Here is a 12,805-nt window from a genome sequence, read left to right on the forward strand (position 1 = left end):
GATGTGTGTGATGTGTTTGTCTGTTTTCAGGCCTTTAGTAAGAAGAAGGTGGAGGAGAGGAAGGAATGGCTGACCAGCTTCATGATAAACAGACGCCAGCGCAGAGAACACAACCTGCCTGAGGTACCTCAATATAGAGATGTGCTGAGACAAGGAGTTGAGCTCTTTTTGCCATCAGGAAGCCTCATCTCATGTCTGTGTTTTCTGCAGGAGTATCTGTACGGACAGGAGACCACGTCCCTCTCCTACCATGACTTTGTCAATAAAGAGTTGGTGCTGTTCTCCAACTCTGATAATGAGAGGTCCATTCCCTGCTTAGTGGACGGTGAGAGACGTACATCAACATTACAGCTCTGTTGAAGTCGTCATGAAATGAAAATTTGCTATCTTTTCTTCCGTATTGTGATATTTTTCTGAGTGAAATACTTTATCAAACCAAAAACAAATGTGGAGCAGGGACCTGAATGCGAGTTTGCAGTCGACAGAGGCACACTGTAACCCACTGACTTGAGAACCGAACAATGATCTAACTGACATCAATCTACTGTATAACCACCCCACAAACACGCACTGGACATCACTGTGTTTTCTTATGATGAGGCTGGAGCCCAATGCAAATTAATGAGAAACAAGCTGGTAAAAATCACAATATTTCAATGTTTTGAATCACGATACACAATATAAAGAATAAAGAACACTTACTTGTGCTGTACATCCCTAGATACCTGCTTTAAAAAAAATATGAATAAACTCCAGATGCATCCGACTCGCGTTGTGTTCAGTAGTGATCACCTCTGGAAGTATTCAGATGTGAAATGTCTTTAGCACAATCACAAATTCTTGGAAATTTAAATATAAGCCAGCAGGCCCATAAGCCAGGTTGTTTGGGGTAGGGAACAGATGTTTGTGAGTTAAACAGCCAAAAATAACCCACTTCTGCATTCATGCCAGGTTTGTGTACATGACTCTTGAAGGAGCGGGGTTTAAAACTGACTAAAAAGTTCCTTTTTTATAAAATAGCAAATATGCATGGATGAATCGTTCACAATAAGACCAATAACATGCATTAATAAAATAAATGGGGTCAATTTTGATTGCATGCCAACTTTAAGTACATGCAGTTCATGAGCAAACTCTTGTTTCAGAGAAATAAAATGTCTGTTGTTTTGTGTGTCAGGTCTGAAGCCGGGTCAGAGGAAGGTGCTGTTCTGTTGTTTTAAGAGGAATGATAAGAGAGAGGTGAAGGTCGCTCAGTTGGCTGGATCAGTGGCTGAGATGTCAGCCTATCATCATGGAGAGGTGAGAACTCGTATCACTCCACTCAGTGACAGTGCTCCATACATTGTCTCATCTGTATGTGAAAGAGACTTCACATTGCTTTTGGTGTGTGTGTGATTTTTTTTTTTTTTTTTTTTTTTTTTTTTTAAACGGGTCAAGCACCGAAGGTGTGTAGGCACCTATTGTTTCTGTTAGTGTTGTTGTTATTATTCTGTCATTTCTGGCTGAGAGTCTATGGCAGCCCAAAAAGTTGTGCACACTAATAGAGGATAGTCTGAAATTTACACACGTTTATGCTAATAACTTTTGAACTGTTTGGAAACAAAATAGCATTTTCCTCTTCCTTGCCTCATGCCAAGTAGAATGCATACCATAAGATTATCTGCCATTTTCGAATTTTCTGAAAAACCTGCTTTTTCGAACTCCTAGGTCATACGACCGATTCACACAAAATGACACATTTCATCTAGAGACACTCATGACAAAGTATTTAAAAGCTTTTTGATACTCAACTGTTCTTGAATAGTGCACGAATTAATTAGATGGCAAGACAACAAAAAGCATCTGAGACTGTACCTCTTCAATGCTTTTAACATATTGATATGAAACTGTGTCATTCTCCACACCCTGACTGCACCACATAAATTTGGTGACAGCACCACCTATTGGTAAAAAGTTATATTGTATTGTAAAACAGGGAAGCAAACTTCTTGCCTTTCAGCTCATGTCACTTTTCCTGAAGCTAATTTGCACAAATTGTTTGATAAATGTTCTACATTTTCCTTGAAATTGTTACTTTAAGCTTAAAAAAAAAGAAAAAAGAAAAGCTTTAAATACAACTAACAAATGAACTTAAAATTTACATCTGGAACAACTGCTATGACTTTCTCACCTTTTTCATCTCTCCTAAGTTTGTTTCCCGTAATACAAATTGTAATCAGGTGGTGTTATTGACCTTATAATTTGGGGCCCGCCTAGTGGTCAAAGGCTATAAAAAATGGTTATCTAAAAATACCTTTCAAACTGCTTTGTTTAAAATTATGATTTTGTTCTAATTTTATTTTTTTGCTATTCATACTTAGCTGCTTACTCTGCTGTTTTCATGCTTAGCCCCAGTAATTGCTGCTTGTAGATAGATAGATGTATAGATATTTTGGGGGGTGAATATTTCAAATCACAATCATGTTTTAGGTTTAATACAATTTAAGCTTAATGGACAATCTGTGGCATGCAGTAAGTTACCACAGTAAATATAGATTTTGCCCCTCTGTTGTTGACACTCATAGCATGCACAGGTATTATGATGCACTGCTATTTTCAGCACTGCAGCTCACAAAAAGATACTTGCTTGTTATGTTCACTTAAAACATGTCTTAATAATGGCACCGGAGGAACATTTCACCTGATGACAAGCATATTAAAACTACTGTGAATTAGTCCACAGACTAGTGGGTCATCCTCAATTTTTTTTACTTTTCCAACTTGCAAAATATTAAAATTTTCAATTCAGTTTTCACACATAAAATTAAACATCTTGACATTATTTTATTTATAAAGGACAACTTGACATTTTATTTTTGGTGTCAATAGCATCACAAAACATACACCACTGATCAGACTAAAATCAATAAATCATACCATTAAATCAATTTTTTAAATCTTTCACATGAACATTAAACAATGTAATGCCAATGACATAATTAAACAAACATGACATGCATGACACACCGAAGCTGGCATCTAGGGCTTGATATGCTTTAAAAGCATTTGCGTGGTGCAGTTGAAGCCTGTTTTTCACATAAGTGGCGTGAGACATCGAAGAAGCTTGCACAGGTGATCTGCTCTATTCTAGTGTAATTCTGGAGCTTGCTTCAACCCGCTATCAGCTCTCCAGAGATGAGAGTGCAGAGCTGATCACTTGATCAATAATTATGAGCAATTCACAGTTTAGTCTTTTTATATTTATCCAACACATCCTACCTCTTCTGCCATTACATTCCTTTGCACTGTATATAAAAGATTTGTATTTGCACTATGTGTGTGTGTGTGTGTATATATATTATCTCTCAGCAAAAAAAGTAACGTCCTCTCACTTTCATCTGCTTTTATTTTCAGCAAACTTAACGTGTAAATATTTGTATGAACATAAAGATTCAACAACTAAGACATAAACCGAACAAGTTTCACAGACATGTGACTTACAGAAATGGAATAATGTGTCCCTGAGCAAAGTGGGGGGTTCAAAATCAAAAGTAACAGTCAGTATCTGGTGTGGCCACCAGCTGCATTAAGTACTGCAGTGCATCTCCTCATGGACTGCACCAGATTTGCCGGTTCTTGCTGTGAGATGTTACCCCACTCTTCCACCAAGGCACTTGCAAGATCCCGGACATTTCTGGGGGGAATGGCCCTAGCCCTCACCCTCCGATCCAGCAGGTCCCAGATGTGCTCTTCGCTGGCCATGGCAGAACACTGACATTCCTGTCTTGCAGGAAATCACGCACAGAATGAGCAGTATGGCTGGTGGCATTGTCATGCTGGAGGGTCATGTCAGGATGAGCCTGCAGGAAGGGTACCACGTGAGGGAGGAGGATGTCTTCCCTGTAATGCACAGCACTGAGAGAGCCTGCAGTGACAACAAGCTCAGTCTGATGATGCTGAGACACCCCTCCCCAGACCATGACAGACCCTCCACATCCAAATCAATCCTGCTCCAGAGTACAGGCCTCGGTGTAATGCTTATTCCTTCGACGATAAACGCAGAGTCCGACCATCACCCCTGGTGAGACAAAACCGTGACTCGTCAGTGAAGAGCACTTTTTGCCAGCCCTGTCTGGACCAGCGAAGGTGGGTTTGTGCCCATAGGCGACATCGTTATTGGTGATGTCTGGTAAGGACCTGCCTTACAACAGGCCTACAAGCCCTCAGTCCAGCCTCTCTCAGCCTATTGTGGACAGTCTGAGCACTGATGGAGGGATTGTGCATTGCTGGTGTAACTCGGGCAGTTGTTGTTGCCATCCTGTACCTGTCCCACAGGTGTGATATTCAGATGTACCAATCCTGTGCAGGTGTTGTTACACGTGGTCTGCCACTGAGAGGACGATCAGCTGTCCTTCCTGTCTCCCTGTAGCACTGTCTTGGGCGTCTCACAGTATGGACATTACAATTTATTGCCCTGGCCACGTCTGCAGTCCTCATGCCTCCATGCAGCATGCCTAAGGCACGTTCACGCAGATGAGCAGGGACCCTGGGCATCTTTCTTATGGTGTTTTTCAGAGTCAGTAGAAAGGTCTCTTGAGTGTCCTAAGTTTTTATAACTGTGACCTTAATTGCCTACCATCTGTAAGCTGTTAGTGTCTTAACGACCATTCCACAGGTGCATGTTCATTGTTTATGGTTCATTGAACAAGCATGGAAAACATTGTTTAAACCCTTTACAATAAAGATCTGTGAAGTTATTTGGATTTTTACAAAATTACCTTTTAAAATACAGTGTATCAGTGGCAGTAACTGTTAATTTAACAGAAATGTTATAATTTTAAATGTATTATACATTTTGACTGCAACTGTGGCAGGTGTTAAAGAAAGGACTATTTACATTGAAAACCACAGTAATGATAACTTGGCCTAAATCATTAGGAGCCTGATGAAAGAAAAATGAGATCTGTTATGGAGTGGAAAACAAACATTTTACTAGCTATGTCTCAACTCCGTAAAGTGCTCTACTGTACAGTCAGAATATTATATCTAATCCTATACAAATAAGGTGTTAATTTTTTTTCCCCTCCCCTTTTCTCCCCAATTTGGAATGCCCAATTCCCAATGCGTTCCCAAAGTCCCCGTAGTGGCGTAGTGAATCCTCAATCTGGGTGACGAAGGATGCATCTCCATTATCTCCGCGTCTGAGATGGTCAATCCGCGCATCTTATAACGTGGCTTGTTGAGCATGTTACTGCAGAGACCTAGTGCGTGTGGAGGCTTCATGCTATTCTACACTGCATCCATGCACAACTCGCCACGCACCCCACCAAGAGCGAGAACCACATTATAGCGACCATGAGGAGGTTAACCTAACGTGAGTCTACCCACACTAGCAAGTGGGCCAAGTGGTTGCTTAGGAAGCCTGACTGGAGTCACTCAGCACGCCCTGGATTCGAACTTGCGACTCCAAGTGTGGTAGTCAGCATCTTTACTTGCTGAGCTACCCAGGCCCTGTATCAATACCCTGCACTAGTTAAAATGTGTATGAACTTTTTCAATATGGTGGGGAAATAACTACATGCACATTTGAGCAGCCTCCTCTTCCTCTTAACTTTGACCTATTTTCAGAATACAAGTATTTAACATTGATATCACCAGTGAAATGAAATAAAGGGACATACATTATTTTTAAATTATTACTTATTTTGTTTTGCATGTTTGCACACTTGTTAGGCCCTGCACTAATTCTTGACCTGAAAAAAACGAGTAAAAAATAAATGCATAAATAACTGTAAAAGTGCTGTACTAGATGAAGGGGACAAGGTTTTTTTTTTTCAGGCAATTGACAAATTCAAAGATATTTTCTAAAAAAATGTTAAACAATAGCCCTGTTCACACATGCAACCAGGTAAATTACAGGAAAATCATTGGGTTGCCTTTATTGGTAAATGTACCAAATGTGCTGTTCACACATACCATCAATAATGAAATGTATAGGAAATGATACAACTTCGCAAAGGAAAATTGCCAGAGCAAAATTTACCAGTATTTTCAAAAGGGTCATGTTCACACACGACCTCTAAACTGGAAATTGTAAGTAATATTCTGGAAGAGGCCGTATGTGAATGCAACTATTATAGTCAAACTATTTCATATTTAATATAAGGTTAGGTTATAGAATGATACCTTTTAAACATCACAAATAATCCATTCCAGGTCCACATTCAATGTGCAAAAAAAACCGTGTACCAATACAACTAATTTCACGTTCACTGAAGATTTGGAATTACTGTCAGTAGTAAAAGTTTTTCTTAATATGCAACACATGAAATATATGTTTTAAATATTATTTTATAATAAAATGTGTAGTTGGTGCATCTTTAATGGTTAGGGTTTGATTATTTTAAATTAGACTTTGGGCCGAATGTTTTTTTTTTTTTATTCCCAACAGTGTGTCTAGAATGTTCAGTTTCAGTAAAGAAATTTAATTTCTGTGCATCACTACTACAAACTGAGCAATGAATCATTTATATTGTGTAATCAACAGTATGTCACCAATGCTGTCCATAGATCAAGAATGATCAACTTCAGCTCCTTTAATTTCTTGCTACTTTTCTCATGTAGATGTGTTTTCACAGATTTCTCTGATGATGACCATCGTGGGTTTGGCTCAGAACTTTGTGGGCAGTAACAATCTGAATCTGCTGCAACCTCTGGGTCAGTTCGGCACACGTCTGCATGGAGGAAAAGACTCGGCCAGCCCCAGATACATCTTCACCATGCTCAGGTACACACACAGTCCCACATACATCATCTCCATAGTTATTATTCTGTTCATATTTAATCTGTAGATCTGGGCATTAAATCTATGATTTGACAGGTCACACTACATATCCTGCCAACATAACAAAAATTCAAATTGCATGCCTCATATTACGTACACTACATTTAAAGTGTAAATCTCCTTCCACTGCGTTTCTCAGTTCGCTGACACGTCTGCTGTTCCCTGCGGTGGATGATAACCTTTTGAAGTATAACTATGACGATAACCTGCGGGTGGAGCCGGAGTGGTACATTCCTATTATACCTTTGGTGTTGGCCAACGGTGCCGAGGGCATCGGTACCGGCTGGGCCAGCCGCATGCCGAACTATGATGTACGGGAAATCATCAACAACATTCACCGCCTGCTCAACGGAGAAGAGCCACTTCCCATGGTGAGGAAACAACATTTTGTTAATGTGTGTACAGTGACCCCAAAAAAATATTTGGACACTTAAGCCATATTTTTATAATGCCATTTCATTACATATTTCAAAGCAAGTGGCAACTGCAACCAAAAACTTCACTTTTCTAAGCGATTTTTGCTCAATGACCTGAAATCAACTGGTGTCTTGGGGATTTTTTTTGTGGATGAATGATGTTCACACAGGTGTCGGTAGAGTTCAGCACATTCACTATCAACATGCAGTGTTTCTGCTAGGATTTTTTCAGCAGCGGTGCCTGCAACGCCAAACCCGTATTTACGTGCATCGGTGGAGGAATAGCTTAAAACGAACTTATAATCATTATAGATGGGTTATTCATGTTCGCCTTGTCATGTGTGTTTATTTACTGGCCGCTTCTGACACTTGAAGGGCTCTGGTAGCCTCAGATAGCTGTTGTAATAACTGTCAAATAATGAAATGCCTCAACACAGCAAATTACTTTTAAATAGGGATGCAACTAACGATTATTTTGATGATTAATCTAACGATTATTAGAACGATTATTCAACTATTTGGCAATTATTGCAACGATTAGCTCTTAACTGATTATTCAGCTTGTGCCCCAACTTAAAAGGATGTATTAAATGGGCTTACTAACAATAAAGAGGACAAAATCATCTTTTAAAAATACCTCTAAATGACAATTAAAGGGAAATTCACTGCACAAAAATCACATTGCTATCAAGTGTTTTTGTCTTGTTTTCCATTTAAAATGGTCTAAAAATCCTTAAAACAAGATGCATTTACTTGAGAAGCAACATATAAGATATTTAGACTTGCTTTAAGAGACTGTATCTTAAATACAAGTTTATTTTATATAGGTGTATTTTTTCACTTGGTTATACTTTTGTAATTGCAGTAAAGACAAATTATACTTATATTCAAGATCTATTCTCTAAAAGCAAGTCTAAATATCTTATATGCTGCTGCTCAGGTGAATGCATCTTTCTTTTTTTTTTTTTTAAGGATTTTTAGACATTTTAAAATATTTGTATTTTTAATGTATTCAACATTCTTAGATAAAAAAAAATTTCTTCTACAATATAGCTGCTAAAGAAAATGTATGTTCTTTTTAAAGGAGTTTTTGATATTTGTATTGGGAAAACGAGCCAAAACAAAAACAAATCAAAAACGTATTTTGTTGCAGTGTATAATGGGGCGAAGACTACCCGCTCTCACCTTCCTTTTCACTTTCTTATTAATAAAGCTGCGTATTGCAAATTTCCTTCATGATAAGAAAAGCACAGTGACACATTATGATTCAGTAAGTCGCGAGCAATCACGTTATAATCTAGCTGCATTAAGCATGCGCGCTCGAGGGACATGCATCCCCGAGACAGTGTGTGCATCAGCCGGGTGTAGTTTCAATCTCTCCCCCTTAGATCGGGACATTCACGCAACTCATAGAAAAGGCGCTGTTATTTACATGATCTGCTTCCGTATTATTTTAACTTTTTAACTACAATAAAAGTGATTTGATTTGATCTTTTAATAAAGCTATAACGCATTAAATATAACTGCGTTAAAGACGTAACGCCAAGCTATTTTTAATGAAACATAAATACAAACAGATAATATAAACTTATTTAACAGAACATACACAACAACTATCAGCACTACTAAATCACTACAGCAGTGCTTCTCAACTGGTTTTGCTTCAACAACCAGATTTTACATTGGACATCAAGTGGCGACCTAACACCTTAAAAAAAAAAAAAAAAAAAAAAGTATCTATTTAATTTAGCCTGGGTGGCATTTTTTAAAATCTTGCATGGATTTGTTCATGGTTTTCAAGTATTAGGGCCCAAGCATAACTGGTCATTTCCACCTGGTGGCTTTTGGAAAACAATGCAAGGTGGACACATGCATTTGACATTATTCTAAACAATTTTGAAGCAATTTGGGTAAATATAAGAGGACTATTTTAAAGTGTGTTGTAAGAGCTACAATTCCTGCTGCCAGGTGGTGGCGCTATGACAGTGACCCAAAATAGTCAAATCCATGTGATTTAGCCCCTAAAATTAAACACATCTCAATTTTGATCTAAATCACACATTGCACACAGAAGATATGAGAGACTTCGTGTTTCCCATTTTTCGCCATTAATTTAATGCCTCGCAATGGCAACACTGTTCGATATATCAAAATATGTTTGCAATTTAGCATCTTCAGTGTCTTGGCATAATGTTGTCTGAATGTAGTGACAATCTCATGAATCCCCTTGAAGCATTGAAAAGTTCAGAGACTGCAATATTCAAAAAATCCAAAATGGCCGACTTCCTGTTCGGTGGACCTATTGAATATAATAATGAAAGTTGTCTGGCTTGATGAGAACTATATACAGTTGCAATCAAAATTATTCAACCCCCCCAGAGACTGTAGTCATAGTGTGAAAATATATATATCCTAATATTTCTAAATAGCAGGATTTTTTTTATTTTTTTTTTTATACAGCCATGTCATAATTATTTAACCCCTATTGCATGTAACTGTTTCTTAAATATGTAAGGCTACACAAGTAATTGTTTTAAAACAAAATTAAGCCATCTACAATGCACTTAAGTTTTAAAATTTAAGTTTAGTGTTGTAAGCAAAAATGTATTTCTATGCAAAAAATGCAATTAAAAATAAGCTGTCACAAAAGCCAATAGAGGAGATTATTTCATTACACAAGAAAATACCATGGCTAAAAGTACATTTCCAAGGCACTTCAATTTCCAATAGACAAAGTTGGCAGCACCATTCATACATTTTTAAATATGGTACAACAGCAACCTTCTTGGGTGTAGTAAAAAGCAAAACTTCACCAAGGGAAATGTTGACTTGAATATTCAAGAAGGAATTTGGAAAGACCTGTGGAGTCCTGGAAGAAGGTTTTATAGACGTATGACACTAAACTGAAAATTAGTTTTAGACCCATGCAGTACGTCTGGAGTAAGATGACAAGGTGATGACAAGAACGACACCATCCCCACAGTCAAGCATGGAGGTGGGTCAGTCCTGTTATGGGGGTGTTTTGCAGCTGCAGGAAATGGAAATCCTGACTATGTGACTGACGCCATTGATTCTTTCAGGTATCAGGCCATTTTGGCAAAAATGTGATGCCTTGAGTGTGTAAATTGAAGCTCTGTGATCACTGGAATTTCCAGCAAGACGGTAACACCAAGGATACATCCAAGTTGTTCAAAATCTGGTTCAGGGATAGGTTGTGGAATGTCCTTGAATGGCCCCTTTAGTCCATCATTAAAATCCTTTTGAAAATCTTTGTTGGGATTTCATGGAATCAGTGGCAGCACAGAAACCAAAGAATGTCAATGAGCTGGAAGCTTTTGCTCATGAGAAATGTGTAAAAATTCTAAGAGAGGTGTCCGAAGCCTGAGAACACTTACCTGAAACATTTATTTGATGTTATTAAGGATAAAGGATGCTCCACAAATGATTGACTTTGGGGGTTGAATATTTTTGACATGACATTTGTGGAGAGAAGTAGTTATTTTTTTATTTTTAAATTTGGGTAAACTGAACTCTGAACTCTTGTTCTCAATAACTCAAATGTGTATTAAAAACTTTGACCATTTATTCACATCAGAACGTATTGCTGGTCAGGGGGGTTGAATAATTTTGATTGCAATTGTATGTACATTGCATCAAGAATATTAATGAACCATGTGAAATTTCAGCAGCTGAGCTCATAATTTACTATCAGCTGCACGCAAATGTTGAATGCATACTGTTTGACAACCAGAATGTGACACAATATGTTGGTATTCATTCTTCATCATTTGAAACCTAACAAAATTATTTTTGTGAAATGTTTATCAAAAGTGTGCTTTCAGTGATGTTCATATGTTAAGTGTCCAAATACTCTTTGGGTCTATTTTATATCACTTTTCCAAACACATTGTTATAAACCAGCATGTTTATATATTAACATTAATGTCACACCCATTAACGTGTAGCTGCCCAGCTTTAGGGGCTTCAAAGGCACCATTGAAGAACTGACAAGGAATCAGTATGTGAATAATGGAGAGGTGGCCATCATTGACTCCACCACCATTGAGATCACCGAGCTGCCTGTCAAAACCTGGACTCAGGTTTGTGAAGTCTGTCTTAAAGCTGTTTTTTTTTTCATGGCTCTGCTTAATGCTGAGGCAACCATAAGTAAGCCATTTGTATGTAGATTTGACATTCTGCTGTTTGTTTGTGTGGCCCATCTAGTGTCATTGCAACATTGCCTCGACCAATGTTGAGAGCTTGGGGCGGGACAATCTGTACAAACATTTCACGACGGGTTTTCTGGAATCTGTTTGAAAGTGATTTATTTTGGCAATTTCATTTGGTGATGATAGAAATGACATCAGCTTTAAGGCCGTTTACAGTAAACACACATTTGGCACATACAAGATTGAACAAACAATGCATTCCTATGAAGCTAATGCTCTTAGCGCTGATTCTATGATCATGATGGCGCCACGGATGGCCACCTCGGTGTGGAGCGCTTCAGTTCTTTTGTTGTTTTTGTTTGTTTGTCCTGTGTTTAGTAATCTTTTTCCAGTCAGTTTTACCAGAGATGAACTGCTGAACATTCGACAGCATATACCAGTCAATCTTTTCCTGGATTTTGAGTATTCGGACATTTTGTTTGACATTCTAGTCGGAGGTGCGGCTGTATTGTTTAAATGCGCTACGAGACGCAGGCGAGGGAGACGAGCAGGCGCACTGGTCAGGCTCCGTCGGTGGGGCTTACGAACAACGCTGCTGAGCATTCATCTTGCGAATCTCCGCTCTCTCCCTAACAAAACGGACATCTCCTCACCCGCACAAACAAGAACTTTTCAACCTCTGCTGCCTTGTGCTTCACAGAATCCTGGCCGAGTGAAGCCATTCCGGACAGCGCGTTATATCTGCCAGGCTTTCAGCTGTTCAGAGCGGATCACATCGCGGAGTTAACAAGGAAAACGAGAGGCGGTGGAACATGCTTTTATACCAATGACAGTTGGTGTACAGATGTAACAATGTTAAAGAGGATGTGCTGTCCTAATTTGGAAGCGCTCTTTATTAACTGTAAGCCTTTCTACTCGCCGCGGGAGTTTTCCTCGTTTATTCTGGTGAGTGTGTATCACACCAAACGCGTGTTTGAATGCTGCGCTGCAACAGTTGGCTGATCAAATCACAGACGTGGAACAACAATACTAGGACTCTGTTATTATTCTTGGGGATTTTACCAAAGCAAATCTCACACGTGAACTGCCCAAATACAAACAGAACATCACATGCCCCACCACAGACAGGAACATACTGGATCATTGTTACACAACAATAAAGGATGCAAATCGCTCTGTCCCTAGAGCAGTTTAATTAATTTATTTATTTATTTATTTATTTATTTTTTATTATTAAAATCTGCTAAGCCTGTAGTAAGGACTGTAAAGATATGGACCAATGAGGCAGAGCTGGAACTACAAGCCTGCTTTGACTGCACTGATTGGAGTGTTTTTGAGGCTGCAGCCACAGACCTGGACGAGCTCACAGATACTGTGACATCATATATCAGTTTTTG

The 12,805-nt window shown here is 38.6% G+C and overlaps 1 protein-coding gene across 2 annotated transcripts in view; it reads left to right on the top strand.

The window, feature by feature from the left end:
• LOC127423030 (DNA topoisomerase 2-alpha-like) overlaps nt 1-12,805 on the top strand; it is a 62,021-nt gene that overhangs the window by 29,286 nt on the left and 19,930 nt on the right. For both annotated transcript variants that reach the window (XM_051667007.1, XM_051667008.1), the window contains exons 17-22: nt 31-123; nt 211-325; nt 1,178-1,299; nt 6,618-6,766; nt 6,963-7,194; nt 11,205-11,339. In XM_051667007.1, the coding sequence (XP_051522967.1) occupies nt 31-123; nt 211-325; nt 1,178-1,299; nt 6,618-6,766; nt 6,963-7,194; nt 11,205-11,339 (846 nt within the window). The remainder of the gene's footprint in view (nt 1-30; nt 124-210; nt 326-1,177; nt 1,300-6,617; nt 6,767-6,962; nt 7,195-11,204; nt 11,340-12,805) is intronic.

This window comes from Myxocyprinus asiaticus, chromosome 32 (genome assembly GCF_019703515.2).
Source record: "Myxocyprinus asiaticus isolate MX2 ecotype Aquarium Trade chromosome 32, UBuf_Myxa_2, whole genome shotgun sequence".
Classification (NCBI taxonomy): Eukaryota; Metazoa; Chordata; class Actinopteri; order Cypriniformes; family Catostomidae; genus Myxocyprinus; species Myxocyprinus asiaticus.